Source organism: Callithrix jacchus, chromosome 2 (genome assembly GCF_049354715.1).
Source record: "Callithrix jacchus isolate 240 chromosome 2, calJac240_pri, whole genome shotgun sequence".
NCBI lineage: Eukaryota > Metazoa > Chordata > Mammalia > Primates > Cebidae > Callithrix > Callithrix jacchus.
Genome location: NC_133503.1, coordinates 69691125 through 69710428, shown reverse-complemented (window position 1 = coordinate 69710428; position 19304 = coordinate 69691125). Strand labels below are relative to the sequence as shown.

Below are 19304 nucleotides of genomic sequence, written 5' to 3'. Positions count from 1 at the left end.
ACTATTTGATCCTTAAAGATTTTTTAGATGGGTTCCTATTAAAAAAAGAACATCATGACCACCTGAGATTAGTCTGAGAGAAAGGCTTTGTCATAAATGGGGCTTAGAGATGGAAAGAAATGTAAAGAAACAGTACCCTGGTAGTGCTGGCCTGTAATTTAACATTCACAGATGGCCTGGCACAGTAGCTCACACCTATAATCCCATCACTTTGGGAGGCTGAGGTGGGCGGATCACGTGAGGTTGGAAGTTCAAGAGCAGCCTGGCCAACATGGTGAAATCCCAGCTACTCGGGAGACTGAGGCAGGAGAATCGCTTGAACCCAGGAGACAGAGGAGGTTTCAATGAACAGAGATCGTGCCATTTCACTCCAGCCTGGGTGACAAGAGCGAAATTCCATCTCAAAAAAAAGACCTTGTGTCACCTTTCTGTGAACTTGGTCCTTCGTAAATAATCTTGAGGAGTGACAGATATTTGGGTAATGCTTGGCTCTGGAGAGTAATGAAATGTTAAGATAAAAGGCATACACTACAGAAAAATCTCCAGGTCCCATGAGTGGTTAGAAAAGAGGCAGCTGACTTTGTTTTAAATAAATGTATAAGAGATCCAAAGCCCAGAACTAATTTTTCTGTCCATTGCAAACCAAAAGGGACCTCTGGTAGTAATATAATCTGTTTCCTGATGGTTATCAACCCTTTGTCATTGGTAAATAAAAAATGCCGGCTGGATGCAGTGGCTCATGCCTGTAATACCAGCACTTTGGAATGCCAAGACAGGCAAATCACTTAAGGCCAGGAGTTCGAAACCAACCTGGCCAACATTGTGAAACCACATCTCTACTAACAAAAATTAGCTGGGCGTGGTGACGTGCACCTGTGGTGCAGCTACTCCAGGAGTCTGAGACATGAGAATGGCTTGACCCTGTGAGGCAGAGGTTGCAGTGCAGATTTTGCTACTGCATTCCAGCCTGGTCGACAGAGTGAGACTCCATCTCGAAAAAATAAAAAAAAAAAGCCAAGTTTGTACCAGTGTTAGGTATTCTCAAGAAGTGATTAAAAAGGAATCAGAAAGTAATTTTTTGGCCAGGTGCAGTGGCTCACATCTGTAATCCCAGCACTTTGGAAGGCCAAGGTAGGTGAATCATCTGAGGTCAGGAGTTTGAGACCAGCCTGATGAAACTGTGTATTATACAAAAATTAGCTGGGCATGGTGGTGTGCACCTGTAATCCCAGCTACTAGGGAGGCTGAGGTAGGAGAATTGGTTGAACCTGGGAGGCAGAGGTTGCAACGAGCTGAGATCATGCCACTGCACTCCAGCCTGGGCAGCAGAGCAAGACTCTGTCTTTTAAAAAAAAGTATTTTTTTCTCTCTTAAATAAAACCCATATAGGTTTCATACCAAGAATAGTTGGTGTTAGTCTAATTGATGCATCTTGAGAAAAGAAAGAGTGAACATTAATGGGAATTGCAAAAAGAGAAGGAAACTGAAAATGAGTGAGGTTGATAGACTAAAATATGAGAAGTTTATAAAATCATGAATGGATTAGATGAGAGGAACATGGATTTATTATTTAAACTCTGGACTTATAGCCCATTAAAAATCTCTAAAGAGGGCAACATGGCAAGACTATGCCTCTACAAAAATTTAAAAAATTAACCAGGTATGATGTTATACACATGTGATCCCACTTTCTTGGGAAGCTGAGGCAAGAGGATTGCTTGAACCTGGGAGGTTGAGGGGCTGCAGTGAGTCGTGTGTTTGCACCACTGCATTCCAGCCTGGGCGACATAGTGAGACCTGCCTCAAAAAAAAATTCCCTAACAAGGTAAGTTTAAAAAATAAAGGAAGGATTGCTTCACACAGAGGGGGATAAAACCCAGAGAATTCATAATTCTGAGAGGTGTAACAAAAAGAAAATAGGAATAGATTCCTCCCCAAAATGAAAAATAACTTGAATGGCATGTTTCTCATCTTTGGGGTTGATCTGAAAAGGGTTGGTAGAATTGTTGTTAGAAGTAGAATGCTAGATGGAGAGGCTCACAGAGCAGAGATGGGGAGAAACAACAGTGGCCTGTTCCACAGGCATCTCACACACTTAGCATCACGGACTCTCCTGATACTGCCTCCTTCTCAGTAAGGATTTTACCTGTGCCTTTCAGAGTCAGAGCAGGGCGAGGAGGGCATTCCCACAGAGATGAGATTCATATCAGTTGTCAGATCTTGATAATGTGAAAGTGTCCACACGTGGAGGCATGTGCAGGAAAGCCAGAACCCAACTGGCCCAAGGTGGGATGTCAAAGCCAGAATGGGGTAAGGAGTCTGTGTATAAGAAGATAGGTGTTTACGTGGGGAGGGGAATTATTTTTATATGTATATATTTTTTGTAGATGCAGATGCAGAATTCCGGGACACACAAATACATGTACACATGCTCTCTTGCTCTGTCCATAGAGAATGCCTAGGAGCAGCAACTCCTCAATAGCAGAAGAACCAAGGACTCCTTGGAGAAATGGCTGATTCTCGGGCTGAGGGAGGGAAAATAAAAGGTCAGACCAGGCACAATGGCTTGCACCTGTAATCCCTTCACTTTGGGTAGCCAAGGCAGGAATATCCTGTGAGCCAGTAGTTAGAGACCAGTGTGGGCAGCATAGGGAGATACTGCACCCACCCACCCCCAACCCCACCTCGTCTCTACAAAATACACAAAAGGAACCTGGAGCACTTGGTGCCAGAAAGCAAGAAATTGTTCAGAGAATGATGGGACATGTCAGAAAGGCACATTCAGGCTGACTCTGTCTGGCACAGTTTGAACATTAAATAATGATAGTAACATTGTAACCTGTTGAATAAATAGGAAATCATGAATCTATGTTGATTTAAATAAATAGATTTGAAAGTTTGAGGAACAGACCAGCTTCATAGTTTCGAAGTACCTCCCCACAAAATACCAATTACAAAGAGGAAACTGACTTACAGTGAAAAGACCTGGCAGATACCACCATAGACAAGTGACCAAAGTGAACGTCATAGGTAATGGAACAAATTGAAACTGCGCTCCTGAATAGGATGTATTGAGTAGAATGCAGCAGCATTTCTCTAATATTCCTGCCAAAGACACACAATCAGAGTCTAATTGTGAGTAAACACCAGAGAAATACATGGAAAGACATTTGCAGAATAACCAGCTGGCAATTTTTTAACATTTCAAGGTCATGAAAATCAAGGAAAGACTGAGGATTTGTTCCACACTTAAGAGATTTGACAGATCAGTACAACACATTTATTGACTGATTGTATTTTTTTGTCCATAGGTTATTGGGGTACAGGTGGTATTTGATTACATGAGTAAGTTCTTCGTGGTGATTTATGAGATTTTGGTGCACCCATCACTCAGGTCGTATGCATTGCACCCTATTTATAGTCTTTTATCCTTCACCCCTCCCACTCTTCCCCTCAAAGTCCATTGTATCATTCTTAGGCCTTTGCGTTCTCATAGCTTAGCTCCCACATATCAGTGAGAACATACGATGGTTGATTTTCCATTTCTAGTTACTTCACTGAGAATAATAGTCTCCAGTCTCATCCAGGTCACTGCAAATGCCGTTAATTCATTCCTTTTTATGGCTAAGAAGTATTCCATCATATACATACATACATACCCACACACATACACACACACACACCCTACAGTTTCTTTATCCACACATTGATTGATGGGCTTAAAACTGGATCCTTTTGCTATTTTATAAAAGATAATTGGCAAAACTTTGGGGCCTAAGTAGTAAGATAATGTATTACAGAAATAACGTGTCAGTTACATTTCCTGACTTTGAGGGTAAAGTTGTGCTTATACAGAAGATTGTCCTGTGATTCTGTGATCACCTCAGAATACTTGAGGGCATGTGTCTTACAGTTGGCACTTCACTCTCAACTGATTTAAAGAAAAATTTTTCTATAACTTTGTGATTATTTCTAAGTTTTTTAGCATTTTATTAGACATGTCAAAGAAGAAACAGATTAATTCAGAGTAGGACTAGCGTTGGGCTTGTGTAATTTCTTTTAAAAGGGCTGGCCCGTGTATATGCCATGGGAAATGAAAAGATCTAGAATTACAATGTAATGTGATTCTTTCATATAGAGTCATCCTGGGGAGAATTGGGGGATATTTGACTTCATAGTGTGTGTGTGTGTGTGTGTGTGTGTGTGTGTGTGTGTCTTTCATACAGAGTCATCCTAAGGAGAATTGGGGAATATTTGACTTCATAGTTGTGTGTGTGTGTGTGTGTGTGTGTGTGTGTGTGTGCGCTTTCATATGGAGTCATCCTGGGGAGAATTGGGGGATATTTGACTTCGTGTGTGTGTGTGTGTGTGTGTGTGTGTGTGTTTCTTCATATAGAATCATCCTAGGTAGAGTTGGGGGATATTTGACTTCATAGGGGTGTGTGGGTGGGTGTGTTTCTCTTTTTCTCACCACCATTCTTTTTCTATATGACTTTTCTACAGGTAATCCATGACTTCTTATTTTCCTTGAAGGAAAGCCCTGAAAAGTTTCAGATTGAAGCCAATTTTCCCAGGCGAGTGCTGCCCTGCATCCCTTCAGAGGAGTGGCCCAATCCCCCTACGCTACAGGAGGCCGGACTCAGCCACACAGAAGTTCTTTTTGTTCAGGACCTAACTGACGAATGACATTTTTTCTTCTTCTCCCCTCCTACCCCAGTCCCTAAAAGAAATGGGGAAAAAATTAAAAAACAGCAACAACAGGGGGAAAAAAAAAACAAACGAGAGAGAAATTCCTATTATTATTATAATACAATATTTTTTTTAAAAGACTGCTGTATCCTTAGGAAGGATCAGAAACCATGCTGCCCAGAAGAGTTACAACCTGTGTGTGCGCGCGCGCAAGGTTAGCAACGAACGTGCCCACTCAGCAAGCCCACCCTTCCTATGGCCTCTGCACATGCATCTTCAAGCAAACAGACTCTCTTCACCTTCAACACATCCATTGTCCCATCTGGGAAGGGGACATTCCCACTAGTTCTCATTCATTCTTGCTTTTATGGAAAACAAAAGTGAAAAACCTCCATCAACCAGCTACTTGCAGCATCTCCTGAGGACTTGCTTCTCCTACCTCTGGGGAAGAGAGGGAAGAGAAAGCACAGAGCAGAGAAGCAGAGATGTTCCTTGAACTGCCCATAATTTTTCAATAACTTTGTTTCTGTTTTGTAATGACCAAAGGAATGAGGCTGACGTAGTGTATTTTTTTTTTGTTTATTTGATAAAGAGCCAATTCTTTAAACCCATGAGTTTATGCTCTGGGCTCCTTTAGCCCACAATGGTGTAATAAAAGTGCCCCGGGCTGGTTTGTGCTTATTTCTGACATTGTCCCTCTCACATTCCCAGAGAGGTAATTCTTTTTGGTCCAACTCTTGCTGTCCTTTCTTATCACCTGTGCACCCCACTTGGAGCAGTGGGAGGAAATCTGGGTTTGTGCCCCCATAGTGGCTGTGTATGTAAAGATACACACAACTGCAGCTTTTCCTTGGAGTCTGTACCAGGTGGTGGTTATGGGGTCTAAACCAAAGGATAGCAGCTCTTCATTCCTCTTCAGACATGTGCATGCTGCTCCTCCCAGCCCTGGGCTTTCCTGAATTGCCAAGCCTGGTGCCTTTCCAAAGGACTAGCAGGGCCTGTGGTGGAGCCAGCAGAACCACAGGAGAGTGCCCTGTCTGTCTCAGTGGAAGTATATTACTGTTTTAAGGATAGAAGGAACCAGAGGCCTTGAAGGGAGCCAAGAGAGAACTCCCAGCCTGTGTAAACTATTAGAAGGCACATTTTCGTTTCTGATGCAGCCACCTTCTGGAGGCAGCTTTTATCCTTTCTATTGCTGTGTTGAAGTAATAAGGTTTTTTTAACCTCTGGATGTCTCGTCTGTGGTTGAGTTTATGGTAATGGGTACATGGGTCAAGCCATGTATTAACAGATGCCATTGTGCTCTGACAAGTATTCCAAAGTGTTCTGTAGCTAGACTGGTGCAGGCTCGTTGTACCACTGCAACTGACTGACGTTACTGTAGTTCTTCCATGCTGTGAGGAGGGGGGTTCAGATCAACATAAAGTATAACTTGTTAGAGTTGTAGTCTCCAAAGGCTTTCTTGCTTAACTAAAACCTAAGGACCACTGTTTTTGGTAGCAATTCTATGGTTACTATCCTCTGCAGTCCTTAGTTGTTGGGGTAAAGCCCATATGGTAGAGTAAGGGACCCCACAGAAATTAACCTGGAGAGCCTGAGAAATTTTCAGTGGCCTTGACACAGCTGTCTAGAACACCATCTCTAGGAAAATAGAGTTCTGTCCCTGGCTCTCTGTTCTTTCTTTTCTGCTGTCCCAAGGCTACATAAGCGGGAATTACCATCTGACTATTGTCAATAAAACGTATCTGGAGTGAACAGCAGGATAACCCATGTTCTCCATCTAAGGCTGACTTTATGTGAAATCTGCTTCCTGCTGACAACCGTGCAGAGGAATTTTTCCATTTAACTCAGTGTCTGCCTCCCTCCCTGTCTGGAATTCACATATGTTCCCTGGCAGCATATAGGAGAGTATTAAGGACATTTGTGAGGCTAGTACACTCTATAGGTATCTCGTCCACACCTCTTTGGGGGAGTTAGGATTATTTTTCCATGATAATTCAGTCTCATTCCACAATGTGCACTTTATGCCTCTTGCCTTTTGATAAGTTGTTCAGTGAAGGAAGTCAGCTGACCTGATATTAAGAAGGGTCTCCCTTTATGTGAGTACAACTGTTGGCATGGCCTACCCGTTTACTTTCGGTTTCAAGAGGCTTCACTGGACGTACATGCCCCTTTCCGGTCCCATTTGAAACAGTTCTGCTTTACTGAGACCCTAGACCTGTCTCCTTGGTGACCCTAGTGCTCCTGCCTAGGTGCCATTTTCTTTCCTCCTAAGTCAGATATGGGCTGCACATTCTGTCAATGCCAGTACAATCTGTGTTACTCCCAAGGACTTTTGGAAGTTTGACGGGACCTGCAAAGGGGAAAACACTGAGAAGCCGGCGATCTGCACGCATTTGCTCTTGTTTCCACATCACTTCTGGGATATTTCAGCTGTTGTTTCCAAATGGCAAGTCAACTAAAAACACTTGTTTCAAGTTTTGTTCTGCGCTCCCAAGATGCAGCTGAATAACCATGGGAAGTGACCAAGCAAAGACACCTAATTGGAGTCAGTTGAATATTTGTACCCTCAGTGGGCCCCTTCTGGTCTTTTCTTCCACTTCTGCAGAATTTCCTGCAGCAAATAGTAATTTCTCCTTGCTTGTCTCCACCATTATATTTGAGTAAGAGATGGCCAGAGGGTAATACTTATCTCTTTGAAAAACTAAGCTAAAAAGAACCTAGAACCTTCAACTGAGTATTTGTGAAAATTGCTAATGGTGCCAAGGCCAAGCAAAGAGTTTCAGAAAATGAGAAGGAGTGATAACCCCCAGAATGCAAAATCAGGGGCATCATCATCTGGTGCTCCACTCTACAACTGGTTTTTTATGACTTGTGAGGAACGCAGCAACGGAAATCCATCCACAAAGGATGCAGTGCCCCAACTTGTACTACACCTGAATAGTTACGTGATAATTTACTGAAGAAATCTAGTGTACTTCAAATTTTTTTCATAAAAGTTTACATTGTATTGTAGGTTAACATTAAATGTTTTATAACAAAAATTTTGTAACAGGCTGTGGGTCTTCTCTCTGTAGGACAGATGTAGTAGATAATTTTCTGTGTGTGAAGGAGAGGTTGAAAACCACCAGAAGGGAGGAGCATGGCGTGGCGTTGCCAAGAAGGAAGGGAGAATCAAAGAGAAGGATGGAGTTAGGTCTTCTCTGTTGTATCCCTGTGGAAAAATAGCAACTTAGTATGATGGAAGGAGAAAGCAGACAGGCCTGGGTTCAAATTTGGGCTCTCTGGTTTGTCAGCTTTGCAACCTCAGGCAAATTCTGTAGCTTCCCTGAACTTGAGTTTCCCCAACTATAAATGAAGATAATGCCATCCACCTGAGGTTTATAGATTAAATCAAATGTGTATGAAACTCCCGATATATAGATGTCATTGTTTGTTCCCTTTCTATGGGAGTGTGTCTTATAAGAATATTTTCTTGCAAGAATAACTTTTTTTTTTTTGAGACAAAGTCTTGCTCTGTCGCCCAGGCTAGAGTGCAGTGGCATGATCTCAGCTCACTGCAACCTCCACCTCCCAGGTTCAAGTGATTCTCTTGCCCTCAGCCTCCTAAGTAGCTGGGACTACAGGTGTGTGCCACCATGCCTGGCTAAATTTTGTATTTTTAGTAGAGGCAGGGTTTCACCATGTTGGCCAGGAGGATCTCGAAATCCTGACCTTAGGTGATCCACCCACCTCGGTCTTCCAAAGTGCTGCGATTACAGGCATTGGCCACTGTGCCTGCCCAATAACTTTTATTTTCTTTTTTGTTTTTGTTGTTTGTTTTTTGTTGTTTTTTTTTTGGAGAGAGTCTTGCTCAGGCACCAGGCTGGAGTGCGGTGGTGCGATCTCAGCTCACTGCAACTTCTGCCTCCCAGGTTCAAGCAATTCTCCTGCCTCAGCCTCCCAAGTAGCTGCGACTACGGGTGCAAGCCACCACACCCAGCTAATGTTTGTATTTTAGTAGAGATGGGATTTCATCATGTTGGCCAGGATGGTCTTGATCTTGTGACCTCGTGATCTGCCCGCCTTGGCCTCCCAAAGTGTTGAGATTATAGGCGTGAGCCACTGCACTCCGCCAACACTTGGTTTTAGAGTCTGGCTCTGGCTTTAACTCCATAGACCTACATTTCATCTGTAAAATAGAGTTGACTGTGGCATTGCTGTGAAGATGAATTGCTGTTGCACAATGCCTGGCACATAGTAGGTGTTTGGAATACTTCCTGTTGCTGTTTTCAAAACAGTGGTAGCTTACTACTGAATAATTACTCTAGATGTGGCTAAATGCCTGGCATTTTTTCCTTTGTACCTCTCTCTGGTATGGCAGGCAGAGCTCCATGTGTACTTTTACCCTGATGTAGCCTCGGGCCCCCAGGGTCCCTCAGCTTGGCCACTGCTCTGCTGAGCCCCTCCTCGTCTTCTGCCCTTTCCTGTCTGTCCGTCCTCGCTAAGAAAATGATGCCCTAAAACTCCCAGGTTTCTTCCCCTTTAACTGAAACCTGGTTTTCCCTTGAAGATGCCACTTCAAAAAACCCTTCAGCAAAAACAAGAAAAGAGAAAAAAAAAAAACTCCTTCAGCAAAGACCACTCATTTTCCATGAATCTTGACACCAGGAGGCAGAATCTGTTTTTGTTTGTTTGTTTTTTTGAGATAGAGTCTCTGTCGCCCAAGCTGGAGTGCAGTGGCGTGATCTCAGCTCACTGCAACCTCCACCTCCCAGGTTCAAGTGATTCTCCTGCCTCAGTCTCCTGAGTAGCTGGGATTACAGGCAGGAGCCACCATGCCCAACTAATTTTTGTATTTGTAGTAGAGATGGGGTTTCACCATATTGGTCAGGCTGGTCTTGAACTCCTGACCTCACGTTCTCCCCATCTCAGCCTCCCAAAGTGCTAGGATTACAGGCGTGAGCTGCTGCGACCGGTTAGGATCTGTATTTCTTTCCTGCCACTTTGGTGTGTGGTCCTGAAGGACAGTGCTGAAGAGCATGCCATATGCTTGTACTACTTTGTCCTGTTCTGCTTACTATCTATTCTCCAGAAGTTAGCAACTGATATATAAATTTTTTATACTTATTAAAAGTCTTACTCAAAACAATAGGCATTTTGACCGCCCCTGGCAACCTAGATGACTCTCACATCTACATACGTGGATTCCCTGAAATTCTGGTTTTACTGTTTCTGATTTAACTTGTGTGAAAGTGTGATGGAGACTTTAGAGTCAAATCTAGGTTCGAAATTGTCCTGCTGCTTGCTGACAATGATATTTGTTGACCTCAGAACCTGTTTCCTCACCCCTAAATGTTATAGTAGCACATCCTTGTAAAGTTGGGGTGCTGTTTAAGTGAGCCAGTGACTGAGGTGTCTGGCACTGGGCATTGGGCTGCTTAGCCAGTGTTAGCTTGCTTTCCCCCAGCCCTCTCCCAGCAGTGCCCTGCTTCACTTGTAACTGCTTCACCCTCAAGACCTCAGCACCAGTCCCTCCGAGCACAGCCTTTCTCTCTCCAGCTCTCACTGTCCCTGATCTGCTCGCAAAGCCATTCTGTCCCTCTGCACTTGCCTCAGTTCTTCCTACCAGAACCTCTTTGCCTTCATTCCCGTCTCCCTCACAAGCCAGTACTGACTGCCACAACTCCTGAAGTAAAGTCTCACTGTCACCCGGCTTTAGTGCAGTGGCGCAATCTCAGCTTAGTGCCTCTGCCTCTCAGCTTCAAGTGATTCTCCTGCCTCAGCCTCCTGAGTAGCTGGGATTACATGCGCCTGCCACCAGAGTAATTTTTGTATTTTTAGGAGAGTCAGGGTTTCACCACATTCACCAGGCTGGTCTCAAACTCCTGACCTCATATGATCCATCCACCTTGGCCTCCCAAAGTTCTGGGATTACAGGCATGAGCCACCATGCCCGGTCTCCATTGTTAATATTCCGATGTTTATCGTCCTAGACTTTTCGTTGCATACAAAAACTTTTCCCTGGGTACAGTGGCACATGTCTATAATCCCCCCAGCACTCTGGGAGGCCGAGGTGGACACATCACGAGGTCCAGAGATCGAGACCATCCAGGCCAACATAGTGAAACCCTGTCTCCACTAAAAATACAAAAATTAGCTGGGCATAGTGGTGTGCACCTGTGGTCCCAGCTACTCAGGAGGCTGAGGCAGGAGAATCATTTCAATCCAGGAGGCGGAGGTTGCACCACTGCACTCCAGCCTGGGGACAGAGCAAGACTCTGTCTCAAAAAAGAAAAAAAAGAAACACTTGAGGCTGGGTAATTTATAAAGAAAAGAGTATTAATTGACTCATGGTTCTGCAGGCCATACAGGAAGCATGGTGCCAGTCTCTGCTTCTGGTGAGGGCCTCAGGAAACTTCCATTTATGGTGGAAGGTAAAGGGGGAGCAGGTGCATCACACAGCAAGAGAGGGAGCCGTAGAAAGAGGGAGGAGGTGTCAGGCTCTTGACCAATCAGATCTCTTGTGAACTGAGCAAGAACTCACTCATCACTGGGGGTTTGGCACTAAGCTATTCATAAAGAATCTGTCCCATGATCCCGTACCTCCCACAGGTCCCACCTCCAACACTGGGGATTGCATTTCAACATGAGATTTGGAGGGGACACACATCCAAACTATATCAGGAGGGGATATATGAGGCGACATGGCCTCAACCTTGGATGAGGAGTGGCATGGGAATGGAGTAGTTGGTAAAGGAACTATTTAGAAGGCACAATGACCAAGCCTCGGAAGCCGATGAGATGTGGGGGTGACAGTGTGAAACTCAGGATGACATCCAGGTTTCTGATGGGAACAACTGGATTTAGGAACAAAGAGGGTCACTGGTGATCTTGACAGGTGCTATTTCAGTGGAGTATTGTATCAGAAGGCAGAAGTAACAAATGGGAGGCCAGGAAGTAGAAAGACTCAATACTGGGAACACTCACAAAACTCGTGGGTAAAAGCGATGGAGGGAGACAGGACAGAAGGCAGAGAGGAGCTAGCACTGAGGAAGGATTATTTAGTTGCTCTAACATTCGAGAGACTTCATTATGTTCCAACACTAAAAGCAATGAGATGTTAGAGGAAGAGGTTGCATACAGGCAGAGAAAGATGTCCCTGGGGTGGTGACCTGAGGAGGAAGCAATGGGAAGTCAGTGCATTTGCAAGTTTGAAGGTAGAAGTGGAGAGTATCCCCATGTGATGGATTCTGTTCTCTCTGTCAGGTTACTGGGAGGTGATAGCGTCGGAGGTCTCAGAAGAGTGGGGAAGGTTTGAAACAGCTGCTTTAGAGACTAAGATATTAGAAAAACTTTAGAATGTTTTCAGGGCAGTATTGAGGACCCAGGTGAGATTGAGATCATGAATATATAGTGGGAGCAGTCACAAAAAGGCAAATACCTGTCACCGCTCCATCCTCCTCACTGCTGCCAATCTATTTCCCTAAGTAGTTCACATGGCAGCATTCAGAAGCTCTCAGTGCCCCAATTTGTCCAAGGTCAAGGTTCAGCTCCCAGACAGAAGTCAGGGGCCTCTGCGCTGGGGCCCTTGCCAAACTGCACAGCACAGGAGAACTGCCTGAACCTGGAAGGCCGAGGTTGCAGTGAGCCAAGATCGCACCACTGCACTCCAATATTGGGCAACAGAACAAGACTCTGTCTCAAAAAAAAAAAAAAAAAAAGAAAAAGAAAAGAAAGAGAACTGCAGAAAAGTATAAAGAAAAAATAACCATAATTTCCATCATCCAAAATGATTAATATTAATATTTTGGCATATTTGCTTCCAGCTTTTTTTTTTAAGACTAAGTCTCCTTCTCTCACCCAGACTGGAGTGTAGTGGCATGATCTCAGCTCACTGCAACCTCCGCCTCCCAGGTTCAAGTGGTCCTCCTGCCTCAGCCTCTTGAGTAGCTGGGATTATAGGTGTCCCCCACCACACCTGGCTAACTTTTTTATTTTTAGTAGAGACAGGGTTTCACCATGTTGGCCAGGCTGGTCTTGAATTCCTGACCTCAGGTGATTTACCTACCTTGGCCTCCCAAAGTGCTGGGATCACAGGAGTGAGCCACTGTGCTGGGACAGCTTCTAGCTTTTTTGTGGATATACTTTGGTTAAAATCACATAAAATGTGGGCCAGGCCTGGTGACTCATGCCTGTAATCCCGGCACTTTGGGATACCGAGACAGGTGGATCACCTGAGGCCAGGAGTTTGAGACCAGTCTGGCCAACATGCTGAAACCTTGTCTCTACTAAAAATATAAAAATTAGACCTGGCATGGTGGCTCACACCTGTAATCCCAGCACTTTGGGAGACTGAGGCAGGTGGATCACCTGAGGTCAGAAGTTAGAGACCAGCCTGACCAACATAGTGAACCCCCCCGTCTCTACTACAAATAGAAAAATTGGGCATGAGGAGGGGAATAAGGAGTCAGCATTATACAATGGGCAAGTCATGTTCCCTCTGTGGGCTTCCGTTTCTTCAGTGGGAACTACAAGGAAGGTAATAACAGTTTTACTGTAAAGAAAACAGAAGAGCCCAGGCATGGTGGTGCACATCTTGTAAGCCCAGTACTTTGGGAGGCTGAGGTGGGAGGATGGCTTGAGCCTCGGAGGTGAAGGCTGCAGTGAGCTATGATTGCACCACTGCACTCCAGCCTGGGCAACAGAGAGAGGCCCTGCCTCTAAAAAGGAAAGAAAGAAAAAGAAGAAAGAGAAAGAAAGCAGAAGGGTCTGGCAGAGGTGAGGTGGCAGCATGGCAGGACGAAGAGTGTGAGTGGCCCAGGGCAGAAGGGACACACGGCCTGCACGCTAGAATGGGCACAGGGGACCCCGAGGGCTGCAGCATGGCTGGAAGGGAGGAGAGAGAGGTGGGAACTGACAAAAATGTAACTAGATTGGGATCCTGGTTCTTCCACTAACCTCCATCTCTCCCGCAGGGAAGCTGGAGAAGACACAAGAGGAGGGCGAGTCCAGCTTGCAAGCCTACCCCTTTGAGAGCCTTCACCTTTCTCTGAAATGGCAAAGCAGATTTAAATTCAGGGCTGGATTCAGTCTGATTTCAGTCTCCTCGTTCAAAAAAGCAAAAACATATTCTGTTGCTGAAGATCCCTCCAAGGGCCAGAGACCTTCTGCTTCCTGATGTGGCTGGGCGGGGGCGGTGGCAGGTGAGGGGCATACCTGGATCTGGCAGGAGGCAGGACAGGCTGAAGAGGGGGCCTCTGAGGTGCAGAGGGCAACAAAGCTGGGGACTCCATGCGGGCTTTTCAAAACTGGATTCTTGCCAGGCGCGGTGGCTCGAGCCTGTAATCCCAGCACTTTGGGAGGCTGAGGAGGGCAGGTCACCTCAGGTCACGAGTTGGAGACCAACCTGACCAACATGAAGAAACCCCGTCTCTACTAAAAATACAAAATTAGCCAGGCATGGTGGCACATGCTGTAGTCCCAGTTACCCTGGAGGCTGAGGCAGGAGAATCGCTTGAACCCGAGAGGCAGAGATTGCAGTGAGCCGAAATCGCGCCATTGCACTCCAGCCTGGGCAACAAGAGCAAAACGCCAAAAAACCAAACAAAACCAAAGTGGATTTTCTGACTTGGGGAACGCAGGAATGAGGACTACAAGGCTGCCTCACACTCCCGTTTTCTAGCTGGGCCTAGAGCCAGGACTCAGCCTTGTTTTCTCCAAATAGAAACAGAAGGTAATAAATACCTCAATCCTGGATGCCAAGACGACAATGAAATGCCAGGGCATGTAAGGCCCCAGGACCTGGCCCTGCCCCTGCCCCCTCTGCCACTTCCCCACTCCCAGCTCCCTCCAGCTCCCACTCAAGCGCCACCCTGCCTCTGCCTTGTTCATGCTGTGTCCTGTGTGGAATGCTGTTCTCCAGACCCGCTCCTTCCTACCACTCAGGCCCCGCCCACCTCAAGGCTGCTTCCTCTCAGAGGCCACTCCTATGTCAGGGGCCGACAGACCCTCTGTGACTTTGTCACTTTTCCTTCATGGCCCTCATTATGCTCTGAAATAATTGCTGACTTGCTAATTGTCCCACGGTCCTTTGGGAAGGGAGGGCCGGCTTCCTGGCGACAGCAGCTCCATCTTGTCCACTGGAGTAGGCCCGATGCCCAGGACTGTGCCTGGCTCAGACAGAAGCACTTGGCCTGACTTTGAATGAATGGCTCGGCACAAACGACGTTTTCAAAATTTTGAAATAATTTAAGAGTCATAGGACATTGCAAAAACATTACAGAAAGAACCTCTGCCTGAGAACCTCAAATGGCAGCATCCTGTTTAAAACCAGAAAAGTAACATTGGTACAATATATGGATTTTATTAGTTTTACATGCACCTATTTGTGTGTGTGTCTGTGTGTATTATATAAATTTCTATGAATTTCATCACATGTGGATGTATGTAGCCCACACTATGATCAAGATAGAGATCTGTTCCATCACTGCAAAGATCTTCCTCATTCTGCCTCTTTAAAAGTCACACCATCCTCTTCCCACCCCCTATTTTTTTGTTGAAATGGAGTCTCACTCTGTACCCCAGGCTGGAGTGCAGTGGCGCCATCTTGGCTCACCGCAACCTAGGCCTCCTGGGTTCAAGCCATTCTCCTGCCTCAGCCTCCTGAGTAGCTGGAATTATAGGCTGGTGCCACCATGCCTGGCTAATTTTTGTATTTTCAGTGGAGACAGGGTTTCACCATGTTGGCTAGGCTAGTCTCAGACTCCTGACTTAAATGATCTGCCTGCCTCAACCTCCCAAAATGCTGGTATTACGAGCTTGGCCAACAGTCATTATTTTTTATTTTAGTTCTTTTAATAGGTGTGTAAAAATACCTTATTGTGGCTCAATTTGCATCTGTCTAATGGCTAAAGGTGTGGAACATATTTTTGTGAGTACATGAAATATCTCTTTAGCAAAATGTATGTTGATCTTTTGGGGTTTGTTGAGTTTTGAGAGTTTCTCTTCAGCTTTCTCAGGTTGAAATTTTCTTTATATATTTGAGATGTGAGCTATTTGTCAGATATGTGGCTTGCAAATTAAAAGTTTTAATTTTTATGAAGTCCAATTATAGATGTTTCTTTTATGGCTTGCTTTTGGTATCATGTCTAAGACCTTTACACCTAGCCCTAGATTTTTACCTGTTTTCTTCTCAACATCTTCTAGTTTTATGTTTTACCTGCAAATCTATGACCCATTTTAAGTTAATTTTTGTATAAGTTGTGAGATTTATTTATTTATTGTTTTTCTTTTTCTTTTTTTTTTTTTGAGACGGAGTTTCGCTCTTGTTACCCAGGCTGGAGTGCAATGTTGCAATCTCGGCTCACCGCAACTTCCGCCTCCTGGGTTCAGACAGTTCTCCTGCCTCAGCCTCCTGAGTAGCTGGGATTACAGGCACGCGCCACCATGCCCAGCTAATTTTTTGTATTTTTAGTAGAGACTGGGTTTCACCATGTTGACCAGGATGGTCTCGATCTGTTGACCTCATGATTCACCTGCCTCGGCCTCCCAAAGTGCTGGGATTACAGGCAAGAGCCACCGAGTCTTTTTTTTTTTAAATTGTTTTGTGCATAGTATTTCAGACCCAGGGATTTATTTATTGAAAATCATTTTAAACATCATTGAATGTTTAAAAATCAGTTGGCTATACTTGTGTATATAATTGTGTATATACTTGTGTATATTTCTGGGTTCTTCATTCTGTCCCATTGATGTCTTTCTCTGTCCCTCTGCAAATACTACATTGTCTTGACTAATAAGCTATTACAGTAACTCTTAAAAAATCAGGTACAGTTCTTCCCACTTTATTCTTGCCTTCCTTTCTCTTTTTTCTTTATCTCTCTCTCTTCTTTCTTTCTCTTTCTTTCTTTTGACAGGGTTTCCCTCTGTCACCTAGGCTGGAGTACAGTGGCATGATTTTGGCTCACTGCAACCTCCACCTCCTGAGCTCAAGTGATTCTCCTGCCTCAGCCTCCCAAGTAGCCGGGAGCACAGGCGTGTGCCACCATGCTGTGCTAGTTTTTGTTTTGTTTGTACAGGTGGGTTTTGCCAGGTTGCCCAGGATGATCTCAAACTCCTGAGCTCAAGCGATCTGCCTCCTTCAGCCTCCCAAAGATTACAGGCAAAAGCCACCATGCCCGGCCTATTGTTTTTTTTTTTTTTTTTTTCTTTCTGAGATGGAGTCTTGCTCTGTTGCCCAGGCTGGAGTGCAATGGCTCAATCTCTGCTCACTGCAACCTCCGCCTCCTGGGTTCAAGCGATTCTCCAGCCTCAGCCTCCTGACTAGCTAGGATTACAGGCATTCACCACCATGCCCGGCTAATTTTTGTATTTTTAGTAGAGACAGGGTTTCACCATGTGGGACAGGTTGGTCTTGAACTCCTGATCTCAGGTGATCTGCCCTCCTCAGCCTCCCAAAGTGCTAGGATTACAAACGTGAGCCACTGTGCCTGGCCTATTCTTGTTTTTCAAAATTGTTTCAGCTATTCTCATTCTTTTACCTTTTCATATACATTTTAAAGTATGTCTGTGTCTTTTTATTTTTTATTTTTTAATTTTTTGAGACGAATTTCGCTCTTGTTACCCAGGTTGGAGTGCAGTGGTGCTATCTTGGCTCACTGCAACCTCCGCCTCCACGCCCAGCTAATTTTTTGTATTTTTAGTAGAGATGGTGTTTCACCATGTTGACCAGGATGGTCTCGATCTCTTGACCTCATGATCCACCCGTCTCGGCCTGTATCTTTTTTTGTTTTTTCTTGTAGAGACAGGGTCTTGCTATGTTGGCCAGGCTGGTCTCAAATCCTAGCCTTAAGTGATTGTCCTGCCTCTGCCTCCTGAACTAATGGCATTAGATCGGGCGTGGTGGCTAATCCCAGCCTTTTGGGAGGCCAAGGTGGGCAGATCACTTGAGGCCAGGAGTTCAAGCCCAGCCTGGCCAACATGGAGAAACCTGTCTCTACTAAAAATACAAAAAGTTGGATGTGGTGGTGCACACCTATAGTCCCAGCCATTTGGGAAGCTGAGGCGTAAGAATCGCTTGAATCCGAAAGACAGAGGTTGCAGTGAGCCAAGATCACACCACTGCACTGCAGCTTGGGTGACAGAGTGACAATCTGTTCCAAAAAACCGCCACCCCCCCAGAAAAGAACAAAAAAGGGCCAGATGTGGTAGTTCACTCCTGTAATCCCAGCACTTTGGGGGGCTAAGGTGGGTGGATCACTTGAGTTCAGTTCAAGACCAGCCTGGACAACATGGTGAAACCCTCTTGCTACTAAAAATATAAAAAATTAGCTGGGCATGGTGGCAGGTGCCTGTAATCCCAGCTACTCGGGAAGCTGGGGCAGGAGAATCGCTTGAACCCGGGAGGTGGAGGTTGCAGTGAGCCAAGATCGTGCCACTGCACTCCAGCGTGGGTGACAGAGCGAGACTCTGCCACAAAGAAACAAACAACAACAAAACCCCAAAGTGCTGGCATCACAGGATTGAGCCACCAGGCCCAGCACAAGCATGTCTGTGTCTTAAAAAACAAACAAGGCCGGGCATGGTGGCTCACGAGTGCAATCCCAGCACTTTGGGAGGCTGAGGCAGGCGGATAATGAGATCAGATCAGGACCATCCCGGTCAACGTGGTGAAACCCCGACTCTACTAAAAATACAAAAAACTAGCTAGGTGTGGTGGCGCACACCTGTTGTCCCAGCTACTCGGGAGGCTGACGCAGGAGAATCACTTGAACCTGGGAGGCAGAGGCTGCAGTGAGCTGAGATCACGCCACTGCTCTCCAGCCTGGGCAACAGAGCACGTGTTCATTGCTAGCACATGTAATCAATTTTTCTTTTTTTGAGACAGAGTTTTACTCTTGTCATCCAGGCTGGAGTGCAATGGTGGAATCTTGGCTCATTGCAACCTCCGCCTGCTGGGTTCAAGTGATTCCCCTGCATCAGCCTCCCAAGTAGCTGTGATTACAGGTGCCTGACACCATGCCCAGCTAATTTTTGTATTTTTAGTGGAGATGGGGTTTCATCATGTTGGCCAAGCTGGTCTCGAACTCCTGACCTCAGATGATCCACCCGACTCAGCCTCCCAAAGTGCTGGGATTTCAGGCAAGAGCCATGGCACCCAGCAGAATCAATTAATTTTTCTATGTTGATCTTGTACGTACAACCTTCTGAACTCCGTTAGTCCTAGAGGTTTTTTTTTGTAGATTCTTCAGATTTTCTACCTGGATTTTCATCCTATCAGCTGTAAATTGGGAGTTTTATTGTTCCCTTTCCTTTTGTTTCTTTTTCTTGCCTTATTGTGCTGGCTGGGTCTTCCAATACAATGTTGAATAGGAGTGGCAAGAGGACACAGCCTTGCCTCATTCCAATCTCAGGGAAAAGCATCTAGTCTTCCACCATTAAGTATGATGTTAGCTGCAGGGGTTTCTGTAGATGCTCTTTATCAAGCTGAGGAATTTACTTTCTATTCCTAGCTTGTTGACAGTTATCATGGAGAATTGTAGAATTTTGTCAAACTACTTTTTTGCATCCATTGATGTGTTCATGTAACTTTTCTTTAGCCTTTGTGAAATATTATAAAAAGCTTGGAAACTTCC

The 19304-nt window shown here is 45.2% G+C and overlaps 1 protein-coding gene across 5 annotated transcripts in view; it reads left to right on the top strand.

Annotated features, from left to right (window-relative positions):
• Positions 1 to 7733, top strand: part of FAF2 (Fas associated factor family member 2) — a 61634-nt gene extending 53901 nt beyond the window's left edge. For 4 of the 5 annotated variants that reach the window (XM_035290671.3, XM_035290668.2, XM_054251913.2 and 1 more), the window contains one exon: positions 4504 to 7733. In XM_035290671.3, the coding sequence (XP_035146562.1) occupies positions 4504 to 4686 (183 nt within the window). In that variant the 3' untranslated portion in view covers positions 4687 to 7733. Of the gene's footprint in view, positions 1 to 3311; positions 3346 to 4503 lie in introns of all 5 variants that reach the window. The other variant, XM_035290672.3, reaches the window with a different exon arrangement.
• Positions 7734 to 19304: the final 11571 nt, after the last annotated feature.